The sequence below is a fragment of the Acomys russatus genome, chromosome X, assembly GCF_903995435.1.
Source record: "Acomys russatus chromosome X, mAcoRus1.1, whole genome shotgun sequence".
Taxonomy (NCBI): Eukaryota; Metazoa; Chordata; class Mammalia; order Rodentia; family Muridae; genus Acomys; species Acomys russatus.
The window spans coordinates 103,357,233-103,381,056 of NC_067169.1; the positions used below are offsets into that span (position 1 = coordinate 103,357,233).

The 23,824-nt window shown below is 39.8% G+C and overlaps 1 protein-coding gene across 3 annotated transcripts in view; it reads right to left on the bottom strand.

Moving 5' to 3' along the window:
• The window catches only part of Enox2 (ecto-NOX disulfide-thiol exchanger 2), a 309,518-nt gene that overhangs the window by 154,715 nt on the left and 130,979 nt on the right, over positions 1-23,824 (bottom strand). For 2 of the 3 annotated variants that reach the window (XM_051142397.1, XM_051142394.1), the window contains one exon: positions 16,378-16,521. The exons of the other annotated variant lie outside the window; for it this stretch is intronic. Coding sequence is in view for 1 of the 2 variants with exons in the window: in XM_051142394.1 (XP_050998351.1) it covers positions 16,378-16,521 (144 nt within the window). In the remaining variant the exon portion in view is untranslated. The remainder of the gene's footprint in view (positions 1-16,377; positions 16,522-23,824) is intronic. 3 annotated transcript variants of the gene reach the window in all.

Genomic DNA, 23,824 nt, shown 5'->3' on the forward strand with positions numbered 1-23,824 from the left:
TTTTTTAAACAAGAAAGAGAGAGATCATTACAAATAGCTACAACTGGTCAAAATGCAGAGGACAACTGTTTGGGAATGTCCATCCCTAACTGATAATCTATAACACAGCTTCTAAACCTAAGGCTCAGGAGACATTGCAAAAGAGGGACCAGAAAGGTTGCAAGAGACAAGAGACAAGGCTTTCTGCTGTGAGCAAGAAACTTCTAAGGTACACCTAAAAAAAATCTCAAAAATATGGTTGCCTAATTGAGATGTGCACAATGACATGCCAAAGTGGACAGGAAGACTCTCATGAGGTTCTATTTCTCAATGAAGAGCTATAGGCAATTAATGTTTAGAGAGGGTGAATCAGTCTTCTCCAGGGATGAATCCAATCATAGGTTATCATTTCCAAGCAGTCAGCCATAAACACATATACAGATGAACTCAAGCAAACAGATTCAGAGGCTGTGCTTACATATACACATATATATTATATAAAATAAAATATCCATATATGTTAGAATAATTAAAGACAAGATCATGAATTTGGGAGGTATAAGAAAAAGTCAGAAGAGAGGGAGAGATATAAATGATATAAGTATAATACCTATATACAAAATTCTCAAAGAAAATTAAATTAAAAAATCAAGTGACAGATACCCCCTACAACATTATATAACATAGTTCAAATTACACATGAATCATACTTATAAATGTTTTTATGTGGATGAAGTAGACTGAAGGGTGGGTTGGCAGTGGCGACACAAAACCAGCAGGTAGCATGAAGAATTTCTTCTTTGGTTTCCTAAACTGCAGGTATACATCTTGCCAGGAGTAATTCCCTCACACGTGTTTCCCTATCACAAAGTCTTTATCTGAAGATCAAAGAGCTTTCTTTCCCCCTGGATACCAGCATAAGAGATACGGAGTTTCACATGCTGCTAGGTTAGTTTGCTACAAATCACATTAGTATAGGGGAGGTCAGCACTTCACTTTTTCTAGTAACAATAAATTAATCACATAGTGTTAGCCAAATTGAAATGTTTACATAGTTTGGTTGTAATTACATCCAGTTCTCAGATTTAGCCATGTGACCTCAGATAAGTCCCTTCTCCTGGTCTCAATTTCTTTACTTGAAGAAATGTTGTAGTTAGACAAAGTTGTTTGCAATTCTAAAATATTATGAATCACTTTCTGCCACTAGCCTTTTTATCACCAACATATGAGGTTGACTTTACATCCCCTGTCTGCTAATCCACTAACTCCTAAAGGCTTTGGTGCAATGAACTCACAAAATCATTCTAAAGGTGTATTAATGATTGAGGAAATTTAAGAGAAGTGTTTGAATTTTTCTACCTTGCCTTTTCTGTGTCATTCTCATTCTCCCCTCCTCAAGATAGTCCATGAAGATAAAAATGTTCACATTGTGATTCTATCAGACCTAAGAACGAAAGTAGTCTAGTTACTTTTTGATCCCTTCAGTTATCAAGATAATGGTTTTATTTTTTGAAACTATAATCAGATAAAAATGTCCAAAGGACTAAAGAAACTGAGTTGGGCGATTAGTCTATTCTTTTTCTTATTTTAATTCCACTGGAAGGAACAATAGGCTCTTCTTGCCGTTGGCAATATAATAATTCAGCTGACATGCTAGAAATATCACACACCAAGACAAAAAAATGGTGGCATTCTTTCTCTTTAAAAACAATCGATGCTTTCATTTGTGGACTTCAAAGTACATGTGAAATAAAAGTCTCAGCCCTGTGAGGTAAATCAAAGGGCTTTAAGTGTCACAGAAAAGTTCCCTGGTTTGTTGCCTTTTTTCTAGATAAGGAAGGAAATGAAAACGCTACCAGGCAGAGATGCCTGGTCTCATCTACTCCTCTATTTTCCTTTCCAAGTGAATTTGAACAGCTTCTTTGATAAGTCATTCCAATACAATTCTTTATATCTGACTGCACCTCTTCCTTGCTGCTCTGCAGGCTCACTTCTTTGTATTATTATAGACTTGCCATCGGTGGAAATGGTTACTGTCTTTACACTGTTGACTCTTGCTTTGATTGTCAGAAACTGTAACTGAAACTCTGGATAATAAGTCAGTGTGATGGCTACTCTTGGTTGTCAAGTTGACATACAGGGAAGAGGGAACCTCATATGAAGACCTGCCTTTATCAGATTGGCCTGTGGGCATATCTGTGAGGGAACAGGAAGGTCCAGCCCACTGTGTAAAGTACCAACCCTAGGCAACTGGCCTTGGGCTACATAAGAAAGGTAGCTGAATGTGAGCCTGGGAGCAAGCCAGTAATGAGTGTTCCTCCCTGGCTTCTGCTTTAGTTCTAATCTCCATGTTCCTGCTTGAGTTCCTGTCCTAACTTCGCTTAATGATGAACTATGACATTGAAGTGCAAGCCAAACAAACCTTTCCCCCCACAAGTTGCTTTGGTTATAGTGTTTATCATAGCAAACTAGACTAGCTAGGATATCTATGGTCAGGATTAGCTACATTCTTGGGGTCCTTAGCCTAATGAAATATTCCCAGTGATGCTAGTATATGTTGGTCAAAGCTAGTTTTCCTCTCTAGTTATTAGTATCTCATCTGTATAAACCAATGACTATGAAAACCCTTTAAGAAACCACCACACTGATGTGGATCACTAATAATTTGTTTTCTTGAAGGAACTGACTCTTGGGATTCACTCATTATTGTAAGTGGAAAGTGGGTGGAGTTCGCTCTCTCTCTTTATACTGGGTGATTCATTATTCACATTAACTTTGGCAATACCACTTCGTATTACATATCAAGTTTTGCTTGTTTAGTGCAATACTGGGAAACAAACCTGAGACTTTACACTTCTAGGCAGATACACACACTACCACTAATCAATGATGCCTAGCTCAACCTCAGATATTTAAATGCAAGCATGTCTTAGGTATAGGCCTATAGATGAAAGAAAATGGAAATAGGACTATATGCATGACTGGAAATTCACTAGGACATCCTGATCATTCCTAGTTAATTGGCTACTTGCCTAGTCCCATAGAGTGTTGATACTGTCTTTGAACACTAGTGAACGTGTTGTAATGCATTCCGTTTTAGTCATTATTCAGTCTGCCATATTGACTCATGGGTTCTTCTGCTTTAGTTTTTGGTATTTGGCCTTCTGAAAATCCATTTGGTTCTCAAATCTGGCAACAGTACTGTCTTATAGAAAGGAACTTGGAATTACAAATTCCTGTGGCTTAACAAATTCATTTGAAATACAGCAGCATTTCAAAGCAATTTACTTCCCAGTGATCTTAGTAATTTATGTAACTGGATAATGACCAAGGAAATATTCCTACAGGTATATACTTATAATATTAGAGCAAGCACAGTCTGAAGAATTTTGAACTTACCTTAAGATCAAAGATATAAAGCAGTCAGACACTTATGATTTTGTAGTCAAATGTAGCAGAAATACTGAATCATAATTGCTACAATGTTGAGGTTGTCTCTACTCATTGTGTTGTAATATCAAAATATCCAAGGGTGATTACTTTGTCAAAATGAATATTTGGTTTATAATTCTGGTGGTTTAAAAGTCTACAGAGCACTGTGCCTCCATCTGACTAATCATTCATTATAGTTCAGAGGGGTGGTAGCAAATGAACCAGCCACATGGAGAAGGGGCATGTGTGCAAACAAGAAAGTAAGAGAACAGAAAATGCCAGACATGCCCTTCTATAAAAATATAGTCTGGAGGATCCAAGATGGCGGCGAGCAGTGTGGACCGCGTTTGGAGGCTCCAGTGAACAATTCAGGGAATTGCACAGATTTCTGAGCCAGGAACACCGAGGTCCGAACATCACGGCAGCAGGAGTGCTCCACGGTTCGGAGGGACCAGGGTGCGGAGGACCTGCGTGCCCCTGCACACGGGAGGAGTGTGGTTTTTCTCTGATCGGAGCGGCAGCGGCAGAGGCGGCAGCACCAGCGGCACCAGCAGCGGCGGCTGAGGTTTGCAGCTCATAGCCTTCCGGTGGAGGCGATTGGTGTGGTGGCTGGTGGGAATTGCTGCGGGAGAGGGGACTCGGGGCAGGATTTGGGTCGCGTGGAGCCTTTGGACCCAGGCTGGACTCGGCGGACAGTTGGGCCCCAGAGTCCCGGGTATTGGCCCGGCCCAGCAAGCAATTCTGCCTGAGGCACTAACTCAGCGTGGCCATAGCTCCCCTGCTGTGGCGCAGGCTTAGTTGAGCTCGCTGCTCCACGCTAGGCACTACCTCAGCTCAGCGGCAGCTCCCCTGCGGTGACACAGTCTGGGCGGAGCACTTGGTTTCACCACAGGCGCTGACTCAGAGCAGCCGCAGTTCTCCTGCTGTGGCGCAGGCTTGGTGACGTGCTCGGTTCCATCCTGGGCGCCGCCTCAGCTCAGCGGCAGCTCCCCTGCGGGGACACAGTCCGGGCGGAGCACTTGTTCCACCACTGGCGCTAACTCAGAGCAGCCGCAGTTCTCCTGCTGTGGCGCAGGCTTGGTGACGTGCTCGGTTCCATCCTAGGCACCACCTCAGCTCAGCGGCAGCTCCCCTGCGGGGACACAGTCCGGGCGGAGCACTTGTTCCACCACTGGCGCTAACTCAGAGCAGCCGCAGTTCTCCTGCTGTGGCGCAGGCTTGGTGACGTGCTCGGTTCCATCCTAGGCACCACCTCAGCTCAGCGGCAGCTCCCCTGCGGGGACACAGTCCGGGCGGAGCACTTGTTCCACCACTGGCGCTAACTCAGAGCAGCCACAGTTCTCCTGCTGTGGCGCAGGCGTGGTGACGTGCTCGGTTCCATCCTGGGCACCGCCTCAGCTCAGCGGCGGCTCCCCTGCGGGGACGCAGTCCGGGCGGAGCACTTGTCCCACCACTGGCGCTAACTCAGAGCAGCCGCAGTTCTCCTGCTGTGGCGCAGGCTTGGTGACGTGCTCGGTTCCATCCTGGGCGCCGCCTCAGCTCGGCGGCGGCTCCCCTGCGGGGACACAGTCCGGGCGGAGCACTTGTTCCACCACTGGCGCTAACTCAGAGCAGCCGCAGTTCTCCTGCTGTGGCACAGGCTGGACAGAGCTCTCGGTTCCACCAGCTCTAAGACTCTGGTTGGACACAGTGTACAGTTTGAATCCAGAATTCCTGGCTGAGATTGGTGGTCAGTTCAGGCCCTGAGTCAATAACTGACCACAGCACGCACTTTGGGCCAAAAGGCCCTAGTGGAGCTTGGTGCGTAGTCCCAGCCCAAAAATTCTGGCTGGGCCCTGTGTGCATTTTGGGCCCAAAATCCCTAGCTGAGCTTGGCAGACGGTTCTGGCCCTGAGAATCTAGCTGAGTTCTGCCCGTGGTTCGGTCCCAGTGCTCCTGGCTGGACTTGGCAGGGAACACAGAAGGCTGTGGATACCTTGGCCTGACCCAACGCTCATTCAGAGACCCAGAACAATTGCAGGATCCACAGCAGAGGGGGACTGAGGATCACTGGCTGTGAGAGACCAGAACAACAGGGCTAACCTCCTAACATCCACACCAGTGAAGCTTTGAGCTCGCAGCCTAGGGAAATCGTAAGAAAACAAGTGAATCTATCGTCAGACACCCTCCATTCAACTCTGGAAGCTACCCAACAAAAACAAAGACGGCAAGATGTCTAAAGGACAACGAAAAAGCATACGCAAAAAACCCCAAAACAACATGGCGTCTCCAGTTTCCAGCTATCCCAAAGAAAACCACCCAGAGAACTCAAATACAACGGAAATACAAGAAAATGACCTCAAATCCTTAGTAATGAGGATGATAATGGAGGAAACAAATAAAATTCGTAATCAAATGCAGGAAGACGCAGACAAACAGGTGAGAGACATAAAAGAAGCACATAGAGTGGAACTGGAAAAATTGCAGGAAAATGCAAACAACCAGATGAAAGAGATAACTAAAACGGTTCAAGCTCTGAAGACCTATAAAGAGGCAATGGAAGAAACTCAGGAATATACAAAAAATCAGATGAAAGAAATCAAAAAATCAGTTCAAGATCTGAAAATGAAAATGGATTCAATGATAAACACACAGACAGAAGAAAAACGAGAACGTGAGACCTCAGAGAAGAAGGCAAGCAACACAGAGGTGAGCTTTTCTAACAGAATCCAAGAGATGGAAGAACGAATCTCAGGGCTAGAAGATACAATCACAGATATTGAATCAACCATTAAAGAAAATGCCAAATCTGGAAAACTCCTGACACAAAACATCCAAGAAATTAAGGACACCATGAAAAGAAGAAATTTGCGGATAATAGGCATTGAAGAAAGAGAAGACATCAGACTCCAGGGCCCAGAAACTATTCTCAACAAAATCATAGAAGAAAATTTCCCCAATCTAAAGAAAGAGATGCCTATAAACATACAAGAGGCCTACAGAACACCAAATAGAATTGACCAGAAAAGAAAAACTGCCCGCCACATAATAATCAAAACACAAAACATGCAGAACAAAGAAAAAATATTAAAAGCTGCAAGGGAAAAGGGCCAAATAACATTTAATGGTAAACCTATCAGAATTACACCTGACTTCTCAGCAGAGACCATAAAAGCCAGAAGGGCCTGGACAGAGATCCTGCAAACCCTAAGAGAACACAGATGCCAGGCCAGACTACTTTACCCAGCAAAATTATCAATAACCATTGATGGAGAAAACAAAATATTCCATGACAAAAACAAATTCAAACAGTACCTATCCACAAACCCAGCTTTACAGAAGGTACTAGAAGGAAAACTCCATCCCAAAGGGTCAAGCTACAACCAAAACTACCCAGGAAATAGATAACTATCCCATGGCAAAAACACAACTACACAAACGCTCGACTGGAAACAACATCAAAATTAAGACTCTTAACAGTCACTGGTCATTAATATCTCTCAACATCAATGGCCTCAATTCTCCAATAAAAAGACACAGACTAACCGAATGGGTACATAAACAAGACCCAACATTCTTCTGCATCCAAGAAACACATCTCACCCATAATGAAAGGCATTACCTCAGGGTAAAAGGTTGGAAAAAAATATTCCAAGCAAATGGTCACAAGAAGCAAGCAGGTGTAGCCATTTTAGTATCGAACAAAATAGACTTTCAACCAAAATTAATCAAAAGGGATGAGGAAGGACACTTCATACTCATCAAAGGTAAAGTCAACCAAGATGACATCACAATTCTGAACATCTATGCTCCCAATACAAGGGCACCCACATATGTAAAAGATCTCCTAAAAAAGCTTAAACCACACATCGATCCCCACACAATAATAGTGGGAGACTTCAACACCCCACTCTCACTGAAGGATAAGTCATTGAAACAGAAACTAAGCCGAGAAATAACATCATTAACCAATGCCATGGGTCAAATGGATCTAACAGATATCTATAGAACCTTTCACCCAAACAAGAAAGAATACACCTTCTTCTCTGCACCCCATGGAACCTTCTCCAAAATTGATCACATCGTAGGTCACAAAGCAAGCCTCAACAGATACAAGAGGATTGAAATAATACCTTGTATCCTATCAGATCACCATGCTCTTAGGCTGCAATTCAACAACAACAGAAATAACAAAAAGCCTACACGTTTGTGGAAACTAAACAACTCTCTGCTAAATGACACCTGGGTCAGGGAAGAAATAAAGAAAGAAATCAAGGAGTTTCTGAAATTCAATGAAAATGATGAAACAACATACCCAAATTTGTGGGATACATTGAAAGCAGTGCTAAGAGGAAAATTCATAGCACTAAGTGCCTTTAAAAAGAAATTGGAAACATCGCACATAAGCATCTTAACAACACAACTGGAAGCCCTAGAAAAAAAGAAGCAGAAACACCCAAGAGGAGTAGACGCCTGGAAATTATCAAACTCAGGGCTGAAATTAACAAATTAGAAACTAAGAAAACAGTCCAAAGAATCAACAAAACCAAAAGCTGGTTCTTTGAGAAAATCAACAAGATAGACAGACCATTAGCCAAACTAACTAAAAGGCAGAGAGACAGTATTGAAATGAACAAAATCAGAAATGAAAAGGGAGACATAACAACAGACACTGAAGAAATTCAAAGAATCATAAGATCCTACTTTGAAGGCATATACGCCACAAAATTTGAAAATCTAAGGGAAATGGACGATTTTCTTGATCAAGTTCACTTGCCAAAGTTGAGTGAAGAACAGATAAACAAGTTAAATAGTCCCATTTCCCCTACAGAAATAGAAGCAATCATCGATGGTCTTCCAACCAAAAAAAGCCCAGGGCCAGATGGTTTCAGTGCAGAATTCTACCAGACCTTTAAGGGCGAGCTAATACCGATACTCTTCAAGCTACTCCAAAAGATAGAAATGGATGGAAAATTACCAACTTCATTCTATGAGGCCATAGTCTCATTGATACCTAAACCTCACAAAGACTCAACAAAGAAAGAGAATTTCAGACCAATTTCTCTTATGAACATAGATGCAAAAATACTAAATAAAATACTTGCAAAACGAATACAGGAGCACATCAAAGATATCATTCATCATGACCAAGTAGGCTTCATTCCAGGCATGCAGGGATGGTTTAATATACGGAAATCCATCAATGTAATCCATCATATAAACAAACTGAAAATAAAAAACCACATGATCATCTCCTTGGATGCAGAGAAAGCATTTGATAAAATTCAACACCCATTCATGTTTAAAGTTTTAGAGAGATCGGGGATACAAGGCACTTTCCTCAACATAATAAAGGCTATATACAGCAAGCCAATAGCCAAAATCAAAGTAAATGGTGAGATACTCAAGGAAATTCCTCTAAAATCGGGAACAAGGCAAGGCTGCCCACTCTCTCCATATCTCTTCAATATAGTACTCGAAGTTCTAGCCAGAGCAATAAGACAACAAAAGGAGATCAAGGGTATCCAAATGGGAAAGGAGGAAGTCAAATTATCCCTCTTTGCAGATGATATGATAGTGTACATAAGTGACCCTCAAAACTCCACCAGAGAGCTCCTAAAGCTGATAAACACCTTCAGCAAATTGGCTGGATACAAAATTAACTCAAAAAAGTCTGTAGCCTTCCTATACACAAATGACAAGCTTACAGAGGAAGAAATTAGGAAAACCACACCCTTCACATTAGCCACAAGCAATATAAAATATCTAGGAGTTACCCTAACTAAGCAAGTGAAGGATTTGTATGAAAAAAATTTCAAAACTCTGAAGAAAGAGATTGAAGATGACCTGAGAACATGGCGTGATCTTCCTTGCTCATGGATCGGGAGAATTAACATAGTAAAAATGGCCATCCTACCAAAAGCAATCTACAGATTCAATGCAATCCCTATCAAAATAACTACACAATTTTTTAAAGACATTGAAAGTTCAATTCTGAACTTCATATGGAAAAACAAAAAACCCAGAATAGCTAAAACAATCTTGTACAATAAAAGATGCTCCGGAGGAATCTCCATACCTGATCTCAAACTGTACTATAAAGCAATAGTACTTAAAACAGCATGGTACTGGCACAGCAACAGGCTGGTTGATCAGTGGAATCGAATCGAAGACCCAGATATGAATCCACACACATATGGTCACTTGATTTTTGACAAAGGAGCCAAATCCATTCAATGGAAAAAGGATAGCATCTTCAACAAATGGTGCTGGTCTAACTGGAGGTCTATGTGTAAAAAAATGAAACTGGACCCATATTTGTCACCTTGCACAAAACTCAAATCCAAGTGGATTAAAGACCTCAACATAAAACCAGAGACACTAAGCCACTTAGAAGAAAAAGTGGGAAAGAGCCTGGAACATATTGGCACAGGAGACAACTTCCTGAACAGAACACCAACGGCCCAGGCCTTAATGTCAACCATTAATAAATGGGACCTCATGAGGCTGAGAAGCTTCTGTAAGGCAGGAGACACTGTCAAGAGAACAAAGCGACAGCCTACAGACTGGGAAAAAATCTTCACCAACCCTACATCTGACAAAGGTCTAATATCCAAAATATATAAAGAACTCAAGAAATTAAACACCACCAAACCGAATAACCCAATTGAGAAATGGGGCTTGGAACTAAACAGAGAATTCTCAACAGAGGAGTATCAAATGGCTGAGAAACACTTAAAGAAATGCTCAACCTCCTTAGTCATCAGGGAAATGCAAATCAAAACAACTCTGAGATTCCATCTTACACCCATCAGAATGGCTAAGATCAAAAATTCAAGCGACACCACATGCTGGCGAGGATGTGGGGAGAGAGGAACACTCCTTCATTGCTGGTGGGAATGCAAACTAGTACAGCCACTTTGGAAATCTATCTGGTGCTATCTCAGAAAAATGGGAATAGGGCTTCCTCAAGACCCAGCTATTCCACTCCTTGGAATATACCCAGAAGATACTCCAGCACACAACAAGAAAATTTGCTCAACCATGTTCATAGCAGCCTTATTCATAATAGCCAGAACATGGAAACAGCCTAAGTGACCATCAGTAGAAGAGTGGATAAAGAAACTGTGGTACATATACACTATGGAATACTACTCAGCTATTAAAAACAAGGAATTCCCGAAATTTGTGGATAAATGGATTGAGCTAGAAATGATCATAATGAGTGAGTTAACCCAGAAGCAGAAAGAATCAAATGGTATATACTCACTTATATCTGCATACTAGCCCAAGGGGCATGTCCCACGAAAGCCTTCACTTACCAGGAAACTGGGACAGAGGGGAAGGCATCCTATTGGGACTCTAAATGAGAGACGCATGGGAGAACAGCAAAATAAAAGGATCCAGAGGGTCCTAGAAATCTACAAGTAGAACAATATGATAGGCAGATTTGGGCCCAGAGGTCCCGCTCAAACTAAGGCACCAGCCAAGGACAATACAGGAGGTAAACTTTAAACCCCTTCCCAGATCTAGCCAATGGTCAGAATATTCTCCACAGTTGAGTGGAGAGTGTGATACGACTTTCTCACATACTCTGGTGCCTCACATTTGACCATGTCCCCTGGAGGGGGAGACCTGGTGGCACTCAGAGGAAGGACAGCAAGTAGCCAAGAAGAGACTTGATACCCTATGAGAATATATAGGGGGACGTAATCACCCTCAGGAACAGTCATAGGGGAGGGGAATAATGGGAAAATGTGGGGGGGGGGAGGAATGGGAGGATACAAGGGATGGGATAAACATTGAGATGTAACAAGAATAAATTAATAAAAAAAAAAAATTAAAAAAAAAAAAAAAAAAAAAAAAAAATAAAAATATAGTCTTGTGGAAATCAGTATAGTCCTGCAAGAGCAAACCCACAAAAAGAGAACAGCATTGGTTCAATTTCCAGGGCAGGAACTTGTATAACCTAAATACCTTTGGTTGGGGCCCAGCTCTTAAAGTTTCATCACCTCAATAGTGCCAATATTTGGTTCCAAGCTTCTAGAATAAGAACCTTTGAGGGAAAAAAAAAACCACAGGAACCTTTGGGAGAATAAAACAACTGGAAATTATCAGTAACCGTCAAGAAACTAGCTTTAGTACAAAGGACACAAGCGGTTTGCTTGAGATGTAAGAATGAGAAAGGAAAGAAACGATATGCACTAAGGAACTGGAGCTGACTTTCAGGGCAGCTCCACTTCATTCGCACTGAAGGAGAAGGAGCCAGAATGGATGGACTGCAGTGGCCCAGAACTGAAATCAGAACTTCAAACCCAGCTTCCCTCTTTGCCATGTTGCAGTGAATGGTGACAAATGAAGAGAGAAGTTCCAATTTACAAAGCATTTCGCTTCTTCCTTTTGTCTAACACTATAGATGAAAGAAGTGATATTATGAAGCAATCCACCCATTTGTAATATCACAGCATTGCCAGCTGGACAATTTATAAGAGACTCCTTCTATCACAAAACCTCATTAATATAAACTACACTAATTTGGAGTTTGTGGTCATTTAAACAGGTTGGTGTTATCTTTGTGCTACTTAACAAAGAAAGAGCTCACTAAGCAAATAGTATGAACAGGATTTCAAGGAAGTCAATTTAGCCTTCCAGAAGCTTAATTCCACCTATTTTAAAGAGCACACTGTTTTTAAGGAACTTCAGAATATTCATTATTTGAATGTAAATTGATTCTGCTAATTATAGATTAGTGTAATCTACTGTTAAAATCCTTTATCTGCAACAGTTAACTTGGCTCTCATTGACTATGCTCATTAGAAAGAAAATGTCAATTCTTTAAAGCTGGTTCACAATTCAGATTAATACATACCCTCTTTTCCCCATTCCCCATGAGTTAACCACAGTAAGGAAGATACTGCCTGACACTAGCCTATTGCTGGTTATAGTGAAAAAAACAAAACAAAACAAAACAAAACAAAAAAAAACCAAACCAAACCAAACCAAACCAACCAACCAAACAAACAAACAAAAAAACCCAAACAAACAAAGTAGTGATCAGAGAGCCCAAGAGCAGCCAAGAGCGATGTTTAAAAGTCGATGATCTAAATCATAAGTACACTCTCCATGGCAGGTTCTACTGACATCTGACTTTGCCCTTATTTAACATACACATGTGACAAATGGACTTTTAAAGCTGGATAGGATTTTTTAAATGATGTTTTTGCTGGTTTCAAAGTTCATTAAATGATTAGAAACAGAGAGAATTGCTAAAGGAATGCTGCAAGGGATAAGTGGCTGCAGACTGCAGAAAAGAAACAGGTCTAGTTTTACAATCAAGTTTAGTTGGTTAGGGGATAAGATCTTTTTAGATCAAGATAAAGAAGTTAAGTTATTAGAGGTGAGATAGGATAGACATTGAATTCCATTCAGAAATTTAGACAAATACAAATAGCCAAACCACTATGAATGTAACATTTATATAACTCATGATTGTCACATGGTTCTCCCTGCTGTATGTAGTTTGTTTTATACATGTGCAATAAAATAAATGTATTTAAAAAAAGAAACAGGTCTTGTATAAACCATAGCAGTAATAACTAGAAAACCTTTATTATGTTTAGGTATGTGCCTTCTTTCCCTGATCTCTCCAAGACTTGAAGCATGGACAGGTGTTGAATTCTGGCAAACGCTTTGTTGGCATCTAAGGAGATGATCACATGTTTTTTTTTTTTTTCCTTTCAGTTTGTTTATAGGGTGGATTACATTGATGGATTTCCGTATATTGAACCACCCCTGCATGCCTGGGATGAAGCCTACTTAGTCATTGTAAATGATATTTTTGATGTGTTTTTGGATTTGGTTTGTGAGTACTTTAGTGAGTATTTTTGCATCAATGTTCATAAGAGAAATTGGTGTGAAATTCTCTTTCTTTGTTGGGTCTTTGTGTGGTTTAGGTATCAAGAAGACTGTGGCTTCATGGAATGAGTTTGGTAAGGTTCTTTACATTTCTGTTTTGTGGAATAGTTTGAAAAATATAGGTATTAGCTCTTCTATGAAGGTCTGGTAGAATTCTGCACTGAAACCATCTACCTCTGGGCTTTTTTGGTTGGGAGACTTTTGACGACTGCTTCTAATTCCTTAGGAGATATAGGACTATTTAATTTATTTACCTGATCTTGATTCAACTTTGGTAAGTAGAATATATAAAAAAATTGTCCATTTCATTTCGATTTTCACAAGTCATTTGGAAAATGAAAATCAAAATGACCTATCAGCATGGCTAAGATCAAAAACTCAAGTGACAGCACGTGCTCACAAGGATGTGGAAAAGGAGGAACTCCTCTATACCTGGTGGGAGTGCAAACTTGCAAAACTACTTTGGATATCAATCTGGCACTTTCTCAGAAAACTGGGAACAGCTTTAACTCAAGACCCAGCTATACCACTCCTGGGCCTATAACTGAAAGATTCACCATCATCCAACAGGACATTTACTCAACTATGCTCATTGCAGCCTTATTCATAGTGCCCAGAATCTGGAAACAACCTAGATGTCCCTCAACCAGAGAATAGATAAAAAAACGGTGGTACATTTACACAATGGAATATTACTCAGCTATTAAAAACAAGGAAATCTTGAAATTTGCAGGCAAAGATCATCCTGAGTGAGGTAACCAACTTAGAAAAGACACACATGGTATATATTCACTTTTAAGTGGATATTAGCCCAACATAGATGTCCTCTGAGAGACCCTACCCATGGGGGATTGGGATAGATGCTGAGACTTGCAGTCAGACTCGGGGGGTAACACTGAGAGTTGTATGGAAGAATGGAAGGATGGAAGGACCTGGAGCCATCAGGAGCTCCACAGGGAGACCACCAAGGTCTGTGGATCTATACCCAAAGGAGCATGCACAAACTGCTGCATCAACCAAGGACAGTGCATGCAGCGAAGCTAGACCCCTGTTCAGATATAGCTGATGGAAAGACAGCTTATTCTCCATGATTGTGGGGAGGGCAGGGACTGCCTCTGACATGAACTCTGGTGCCTGTGAGTTGATCATTTCCCCTTGGTAGGGAGGCCTTGCAGGCACATAGAGGAAAGGAATACAGGCTATCCAGATGAGACCTGATAGGCTGTAGTCAGATGGTGGGGGAGGAGGACCCCCTCACCATCAGAGGTGTAGGGGAGGGGAATAGGGAGGAAGGGAGCATGGGAATGGGAAGATACAAGGGAGGGGGTAACAATCAGGATGTAATCTGAATAAATTATGATAATTTTTTAAAAATGAAAAAAGTAACTAGAAAAACCAACATAACCCAGAATAAGTAAATATAGAGGTAAAAGTTATATAATCTTTCCTAGTAAACTCTGAAAACTTTAATAGAATATTTAAGTACAAGAAATAACTAATGATGACCCGTAAGTAATCAAGCAAATTTGACCTATGTTCGACATGTTTTAAAGAGGCAAATGAGTTAGTTCACAAGCACACACAGACACACACAGACACACACACACAATGATAGGCACACTTTGTGCCTGTAATAGATAACCTTGAAAAGTGACATATGTCAATGCTTAAAAAGATGAAGATCATATCATATAATAAGAAAAGAACAGCATTTTATCAATGTGGTTATTGTGTGTAGATATGGTACGTTAAATACCACTTACATCATTTCAACTACTTTCCCTATCAATCTATTAAAGTAGGCCTTAGCATCATTTCTGCTTCCCATGAAGCAAAGGAGAACTCAGAGGGGCTAAGGAACTCACTCTAAGGCAAAAGAAAGAATGATGGAGAGGGACAGAGACAGAAAGGGGGGAGGGGGAAGTAGGAGGGAGGGAGAGAGAAATCTCCAGGGTTAGAACTCAAGCCAGCTCCTGGGCCCTATAAAAAGAACTCTGGCCTTTATTAATGGTTCCGTACAGGCAATTTATGCTGGGTTTTTATTTCCCAAACATATATTTAACAAACATCTTGACTATGACCCAAGAGACAGAAAATGATACTGTGTTTATAAACATACTCAGTTTCACAAGTGGAAAATAAAAGCAAAAATAAAAAGGTTTTTTTTAAAAGCACATACGATTTTGCCTAACAGGCCTACCCAAGTATCTCAGGTTGATCTCTGACCTACTTTCAAATGAATAACTAAGCAACAAAATGATGAAACCTGAGATAACAAATGATCAGTAAATATTTGTTTTTTTATCTTTTTTTTTCATTGTGTTTAGAGATATTTCAGATGACAACAGGCCAATGAGAAGAGAGAAATGAGGAAAAGAATGCCAGAAATACTAACAATCCATTGTGCTGTCCTAAGAGATTTGGGAGAATCTGTTTCTCAGGCATTCTAAGGAATACTAAGAGCATGAATAGCCATGTGAGGCCTGGTATGGTGATGCAACCTCTAATCACACAATTCAGTCACTGAGGCAGGAAAGTAATTTTGAGGCCAGCTTGGGAAATACTGTCTCAAAAGAATAGGAGACACGTGGACAAAATATACATTGGAGAGTTGGATAGACTGTAATATATGTAACTATCTGATTTAGAGATAAAGTGAAAGTATCCTGTCTCATGTTCATTAGAAGACAAGTGGGTAGTGAAATAGATACTCACACAATTCCTTTTCTATAAAAACCAACATTCTTTATTTACCTCTTCCTGCTTCAACTCTAACTATTCTTCAAGGATCTGCTAAAGATGTCACTGGTGCTATGAAACATCCCTTAATAGTTAAAGTTGACTCAAAATATCCCTTAGTTCTGCATTTCTCCCTTGCACACATTCTCCACAGCACTCATAACAATATCAGTTATTCATATATGTGGCTCCTCCATCAGATGAAAAGAGCAAGGATTCTGAATGTTTCTATAATCCCTACAAGGCCTAGCATAATGCCCACAACCTAATAGGCTATGGGAAAAAATGACTCAGTAGCACTGGTTTAAGACAGTGCATTACCACCTAGCTTACCTGAAGGAGTATTTGTTCTCTTTCTTTTCTTGCTTGACTCCCCTCCATTCTCAATGAGGCCATCTGCGACCAGAGGGCCAGTGGCACTACCAAACTGCAGGGGTTCGTTGTTGTTAGCAGGGTCAAAGGGCAGCTGGTTCAATCCTAAAGAAGAAAAAGAAAGCCAAAGTCCAGACTCCATTAAGGACTGGGATCATCCCCAGACTTGATTATATGAGCCAGTAGTGTGGAAAATACTTCGATGTCTTAACAGAGTCTTAGTGTAAAAAGGTACATCCTTAGAGTTGCCCTCTGTAATTTTGACAGGTATGACGAGTTCAGATAAAATATGAGACAATGACGCTGCCATTTGTGAGAATCCTCCCACTTTTGTTTTGTACTTCTTCCACTAAAATGACAGGACTGTCTGGACACACTGGTTTTTGCTGATAGACTCAGCTACTTGAATGCTGAGGTAAGGTGATCATATAAGTTTGATGCCATGCTAGACTACATAGGAACACTCCATCTGAAACAAAACAAAACAAAACAAACAACAACAAAAAAAACTATGGGACTTCCTAAAAAGGTGTTTCTGTAGTGGAGTCTACTTTTCTTTGAAAAAGATTAGCTTTGAATTTTTGAACTATGCCATCACAACTTTCCTATAATTTTGTTACATGGGATGCTGAACTGATGGAGATACAAGCATTAGACTCTTCTGGTGCCACTTGTCTCCAGTGATAACACAAAAAAGCTCAAAAAACAAAAACTAAGCTCATGGCAGATGGGAAAAGAGAGAGATGACATGTGGGGAGTTATTTAGTTGCTAGAATAATGGGGACTTATGGGCCAGGTTTGGTGACATTCATCTCACCATGTCCAAATGTTATTGGAAGCATGGACACTTAATTATTCATTGCTGTACCACACAGAATGCCAAAAGGGTCAAAACGTTTGGAACTGGAATGGGATGCTATGATCTGTGAAACTTAGTGATTGAACAGATTGCAAAAACAATCCTCAATGTTTTAAGTAAATTTCCAATTGGGTTGTGCTCCATTCATGGCTAGGGACCCACAAAACCCTTAGACACAACTAAGGGGAGAGTAGAGATAAGTTCTAACTCTGGTAGCAGCACATGGAATTTCAAGTGTTTCTATTAAAGTTTCATGATACATGGGAAGAAAAGCTTTGCTAAAGCCCCAAGTCAAGCTATTTCTTCCAAGGCTTTTATCCACTCCTCTCTATCAAAGGAGGAACCAGCTTGGTCTGATATGGTTTATTTTTTTAACCTCTAAATTTTTCTATGACCCACCATTGTACAATTATTGAGACAGTGTTATAAAATATCAATAAAAAAGTTGGAAGACAGTCAGCTAAAGGTCAGGCAAATCTCAGTAAAATGAATGCTGAGCAAAGTGCTTTCACATTATTATTTCTAATAAATATCCTTTTGCTAAAGTTTTCAGATCATATAAAAGGTAATATTTTTTCCTACCAACTAGAATTCCAGTAGGAACAACCCCATTAACTGTCCTTTGGGACTTGTCAAATATTCTTCATTTACAACATGTAAGTAACTATGCAAAAAATCAAACTTGCTTCTATGCCTTAAATAAACTGTTCACTATATCCTATCTATGTCCTAATAGTTATATATTATGACAAGAACTAAAAACAAACAAACAAACAAACAAACAAACAAACAAAGTGGGTACAGTGGTGTGGGACTGCAATCACCCCTTTGTGTATGATTCCAAAATTGTTCTTAGCAGTTCCTTCTGTATTATCATTCTGATCAGATCAAATTCCTAGGAAAGCAGATGCTTGTATAGGGCAAAGTGTATGACAGATAGATTGAGAATGCAAATCCTTGCTTTCCTTTACTAGTAAGATAGGACTGGCAAGCCATATCATCTCAGCCCTAGTCTCACAATGTGCAGAATGAGAGTCATAACACTGTACAAGGTTGTTGTAGAGATTAAAAAATAGATGTTTGTGGCAATTATATTACTGTAGATGAATTAAAACAAGATTTTCCTTATAAACTTGTAAGTTCTTCTCAAAGAGACTCTGCACCCCACAACTGTACCCCTTTATGCCTAGCACACTAGTGCATAGTGAATACTGAATGAATTAATTTATCCTCAACAAGTGGAGGCAGGTAGCTGATTATAGTAAGCCATGTGATTAAAACCATGGCAGATAAAAATCAAGAATTAATGCCATAACTCAAAAGTTGTAATGCTGATTGGAGCAACATTACTTAAAATAATTAGATTTTAAATGCATCTCCGTTATTTGAGTAATATGCTACAGGATGGGTAAAATACTGATTAAAAGAAATTCTCAGAGTTTAGGATGCTCTGATTAATCACTGTTAATCATGATACTTTTTATTTTGTCTTGCTTTTGATAATTTTAAGAATAATATATTAGTCCATTTCCCTGTATATAAAGTTGATGACAAATGACATGACAGAACTTGAGCCATGATCTATAAATGGAAGCTAGTAAGAGCACTAAGTCCCAGGACTGATAAAAATATAAAACCAGATCATGTATGTAAGGTATTCTGTATTACATATGTCGTATAATTATTGCTCAATAAACAAATGTGTGTGTGTGTGTGTGTGTATATATATATATATATATATATATATATATATATATATATATTCTTGAATTGTCTAATCTTCTTTTCCATTTTATTAATTTATTCATATTACATCTCAATTGTTAGCCCTTCCCCTGTTTCCTCCCATTCCTCCCTCCCTCCCACTTCCCCCCTTCTCCCCTCCCCTATGTCTGTGATTGAGGGAGACTTCCTCCCCCTATATATGATCTTAGGATATCGAGTCTCTTCTTGGTAACTTGCTATCCTTCCTCTGAGTGCTGCCAGGCCTCCCCATCCAGGGGACGTGGTCAGAAAAGGGGCACCTGAGTTCGTGTGAGAGTAAGATCTCACTCTCCACTCAATGGTGGAGAATATCATGATCGTCGGCTAGGTCTTGGTAGGGGTTCGAAGTTTACTGCCTATATTCTCCTTGGCTGGTGCCTTAGTTTGAGGAGGACCCCAGGACCCAGATCTGCCTGTCATAAAGCTCTTCTTGTAGGCTTCCAGGACCCTGTGGGTCCTACTATTTCCTTATTCTTCCATGGCACTCTCGCCTAAAGTCTCAATAGGATGTCCTCTCCTCTGACCCACTTTCTTGGTAAGTAAAGTTTTTCATGGTACGTATCCCTTGGACTAGTGTTTTGATATAAGTGAGTATATACCATTTGTCTCTTTTTGCTTCTCAGTGAACTCACTCATTATAATAATTTCTAGATCAATCCATTTGTCCACAAAGTTTGGGAATTCCTTGTTTTTAATAGCTGAGTAGTATTCCATCATGTAAATGTACCACAGTTTCTTAGTCCATTCTTCTACTGAGGGACACTTAGGCTGTTTCCATGTTCTGGCTATTATGTATAAAGCAGCTATGAACATGGTTGAGCATATGTCCCTGTTGTGTGATAGGGCATTTTCTGGGTATATTCCAAGGAGAGGGATAGCTGGGTCTTGAGGAAGCCCTATTCCCATTTTTCTGAGAAAGTGCCAGATAGCTTTCCAAAGTGGTTGTACTAGTTTGCATTCCCACCAGCAATGAAGGAGTGTTCCTCTCTCTCCACATCCTTGCCAACACATGGTGTCATTTGAGTTTTTGATCTTAGCCATTCTGATAGGTGTAAGATGGAATCTCAGTGTTGTTTTGATTTGCATTTCTCTGATGACTAACGAGGACGAGCATTTCTTTAAGTGTTTCTCGGCCATTTGATATTCCTCTGCTGAGAATTCTCTGTTAAGTTCCAAGCCCCATTTCACAATTGGGTTGTTTGGTTTTGTGGTGTTTAATTTCTTGAGTTCTTTATATATTTTGGATATTAAACCTTTGTCAGATGAAGGGTTGGTGAAGATCTTTTCCCATTCTGTAGGCTGTCGCTTTGTTCTCTTGACAGTGTCTCCTGCCTTACAGAACCTTCTCAGCCTCATGAGGTCCAATTTATTAATTGTTGACATTAAGGCCTGGGCTGTTGGTGTACTCTTCAGGAAGTTATTTCCTGTGCCTATGTGTCCCAGGCTCTTCCCCACTTTTTCCTCTATCTGAATTAATGTCTCTGGTTTTAAGTTGAGGTCTTTAACCCACTTGGACTTGAGTTTTGTGCATGGTGACAAATAAGGGTCTAATTGCATTTTTCTACATGTAGACATCCAGTTAGACCAGCACCATTTGTTGAAGATGCTATCCTTTTTCCATTGAATAGATTTGGCTTCTTTGTCAAAAATCAAGTGAGCAAATATGTGTGGATTCATCTCTGGGTCTTCAATTCGATTCCATTGATCCACCAGTCTATTGCTTTGCCAGTACCATGCTGTTTTAATTACTGTTGCTCTGTAGTACAGCTTGAGATCAGGTATGGAGATTCCTCTGGAGGATCTTTTATTGTATAGGATTGTTTTTGCTATTCTGGGTTTTTTATTTCTCCATATGATTTTGAGAATTGATCTTTCAATATCTTCAAAATATTTTGTATGTATTTTGATAGGGATTGCATTGAATCTGTAAATTGCTTTTGGTAAGATGGCCATTTTTACTATATTGATTCTCCCGATCCACGAACAAGGTAAGTCCCTCCATCTTCTGATGTCATCTTCAATCTCTTTCTTCAGAGATTTGAAGTTTTTTTCGAATAAGTCCTTCACTTGCTTGGTTAGAGTTACTCCTAGATATTTTATGTTGTTTGTGGCTATTGTGAAGGGAGTAGTTTTTCTAATTTCTTCCTCTGCCTATTTGTCATTTGTATACAGGAAAGCTACTGACTTTCTTGAGTTTATTTTGTATCCTGCCAATTTGCTGAAGGTGTTTACCAGCTTTAGGAGTTCTCTGGTTGAATTTTGGGGGTCACTTATATACACTATCATATCATCTGCAAATAGGGATAATTTGACTTCTTCCTTTCTCATTTGGATCACCTTGATCTCCTTTTGTTGTCTTATTGCTCTGGCTAGAACTTCAAGAACTATATTGAAGAGATATGGGGACAGAGGGCAGCCTTGTCTGGTTCCCGATTTTAGAGGGATTTCCTTGAGTATCTCTCCATTTAATTTAATGTTGGCTGTTGGTTTGCTGTATATAGCCTTTATTATGCTTAGATAAGTGCCTTGTATTCCTGATCTCTCCAGAACTTTAAACATAAATGGGTGTTGGATTTTGTCAAATGCTTTTTCTGCATCTTTAGAGATGGTCATGTGGTTTTTCTTTTTCAGTTTGTTTATATGATGGATTACATTGATGGATTTCCATATGTTAAACCATCCCTGCATGCCTGGAATGAATCCTACCTGGTCATGGTGAATGATGTCTTTGATATGCTGTTGTATGAGCTTTGCGAGCATTTTGTTGAGTATTTTTGCATCAATGTTCATAAGAGAAATTGGTCTGAACTTCTCTTTTTTTGTTGGGTCTTTGTGAGGTTTAGGTATCAATGTGACTGTGGCCTCATAGAAGGAATTTGGTAGTATTCCGTCCATTTTTATCTTTCGGAATAGCTTGAATAGTATTGGTATTAGCTCCTCTTTGAAGGACTGCTAGAATTCTGCGCTGAAACCATCTGACCCTGGGCTTTTTTTGGTTGGGAGACTATCAATGGTTGCTTCTATTTCTATAGGTGAAATAGGGCTATTTAATTTGTTTATCTGGTCTTGGTTCAATTTTGGCAAATGGAATCGGTCGAGAAATTTGTCCATTTAATTTTCAAATTTTGTGGCATAAATGCCTTTAAAGTAGTTTCTTACGATTCTTTGTATTTCTTCAGTGTCTGTTGTTATGTCTTCCTTTTCATTTCTGATTTTGTTAAATTGGATAGTGTTTCTCTGTCTTTTAGTTAGATTGGCTAACGGTTTGTCTATCTTGTTAATTTTCGCAAAGAACCAGCTCTTGGTTTTGTTGATTCTTTGGATTGTTCTCTTTGTTTCTAATTTATTGATTTAAGCCCTGAGTTTGATTATTTCTAGGCGTCTACTCCTCTTGGGTGTTTCTGCTTCTTTTTTTTTCTAGAGCTTCCAGGTGTGTTGTTAGGTTGTTTATGTGGGATGATTCCTTTTTCTTTTTGAAGGCGCTTAGTGCTATGAATTTTCCTCTTAGCACTGCTTTCAATGTGTCCCACAAATTTGGGTATGTTGTTCCATCATTTTCATTGAATTTCATGAAGTCTTTTATTTCTTCCCTTATTTCTTCCGTGACCCATGTGTCATTAAGTAGAAAGTTGTTTAGTTTCCACGTGTTAGTATGCTTTTTGTTATTTCTGTTGTTGTTGAAGTCCAGCCTTAGACCATGGTGATCTAATAAGATACAAGGTATTATTTCAATTTTCTTGTATCTATTGAGGTTTGCTTCATGACCAACTATGTGATCAATTTTAGAGAACGTTCCATGGGGTGCTGAGAAAAAGGTATAATCCTTTGCGTTTGGGTGGAAAGTTCTGTAGATATCTGTTAGATCCATTTGATTCATGACATTGGTTAATGAGGTTATTTCCCAGCTTAGTTTTTGAATCAAAGACCTATCCTTGAGTGAAAGAGGGGTGTTGAAGTCTCCCACTATTAATGTGTGGGTATCGATGAGTGGGGCAAGCTTTGTTAATAACTCTTTTACAAATGTGGGAGCCCTTGTATTCGGAGCATAGATGTTCAAAATTGTGATGTATTCTTGGTTGACTTTACCTTTGACGAGTACGAAGTGTCCATCCTCATCTCGTTTGATTAATTTTGGTTGAAAATCTATTTTATTAAATATTAGAATGGCTACCCCAGCTTGCTTCTTGTGACCATTTGCTTGGAATATTTTTCCCCAACCTTTTACTCTGAGGCAATGTCTGTCCTTGTGGTTGAGGTGTGTTTCTTGAATGCAGAAGAATGTTGGGTCATGTTTATGCATCCACTCCGTTAGTCTGTGTCTTTTTATTGGAGAATCGAGACCATTGACATTGAGAGATATTAATGACCAGTGATTGGTAAGTCCCTTCATTTTTGGTATTTGTAACAGTCGAGATTTTGTGAGGTTGTGATTTTGCAATGGTATATTTACCTATTTCCTATGTAGTTTTGGTTGTAGTTTGACCAGTTGGGGTGGAGTTTTCCTTCTAATAGCTTCTATAAAGCCGGATTTGTGGCTAGGTACGGTTTGAATTTGTTTTTGTCATGGAATAACTTGTCTTCTCCGTCAATGGTTATTGATAATTTTGCTGGATATAGTAGTCTTGCCTGGTATCTGTGTTCTCTTAGGGTTTACAGCATCTCTGTCCAGGCCCTTCTGGCTTTCATGGTCTCTGCTGAGAAATCAGGAGTAATTCTGATAGGTTTGCCTTCATATGTTACTCAGCCTTTTTCTCTTGCCGCTTTCAATATTCTTTCCTTGTTCTG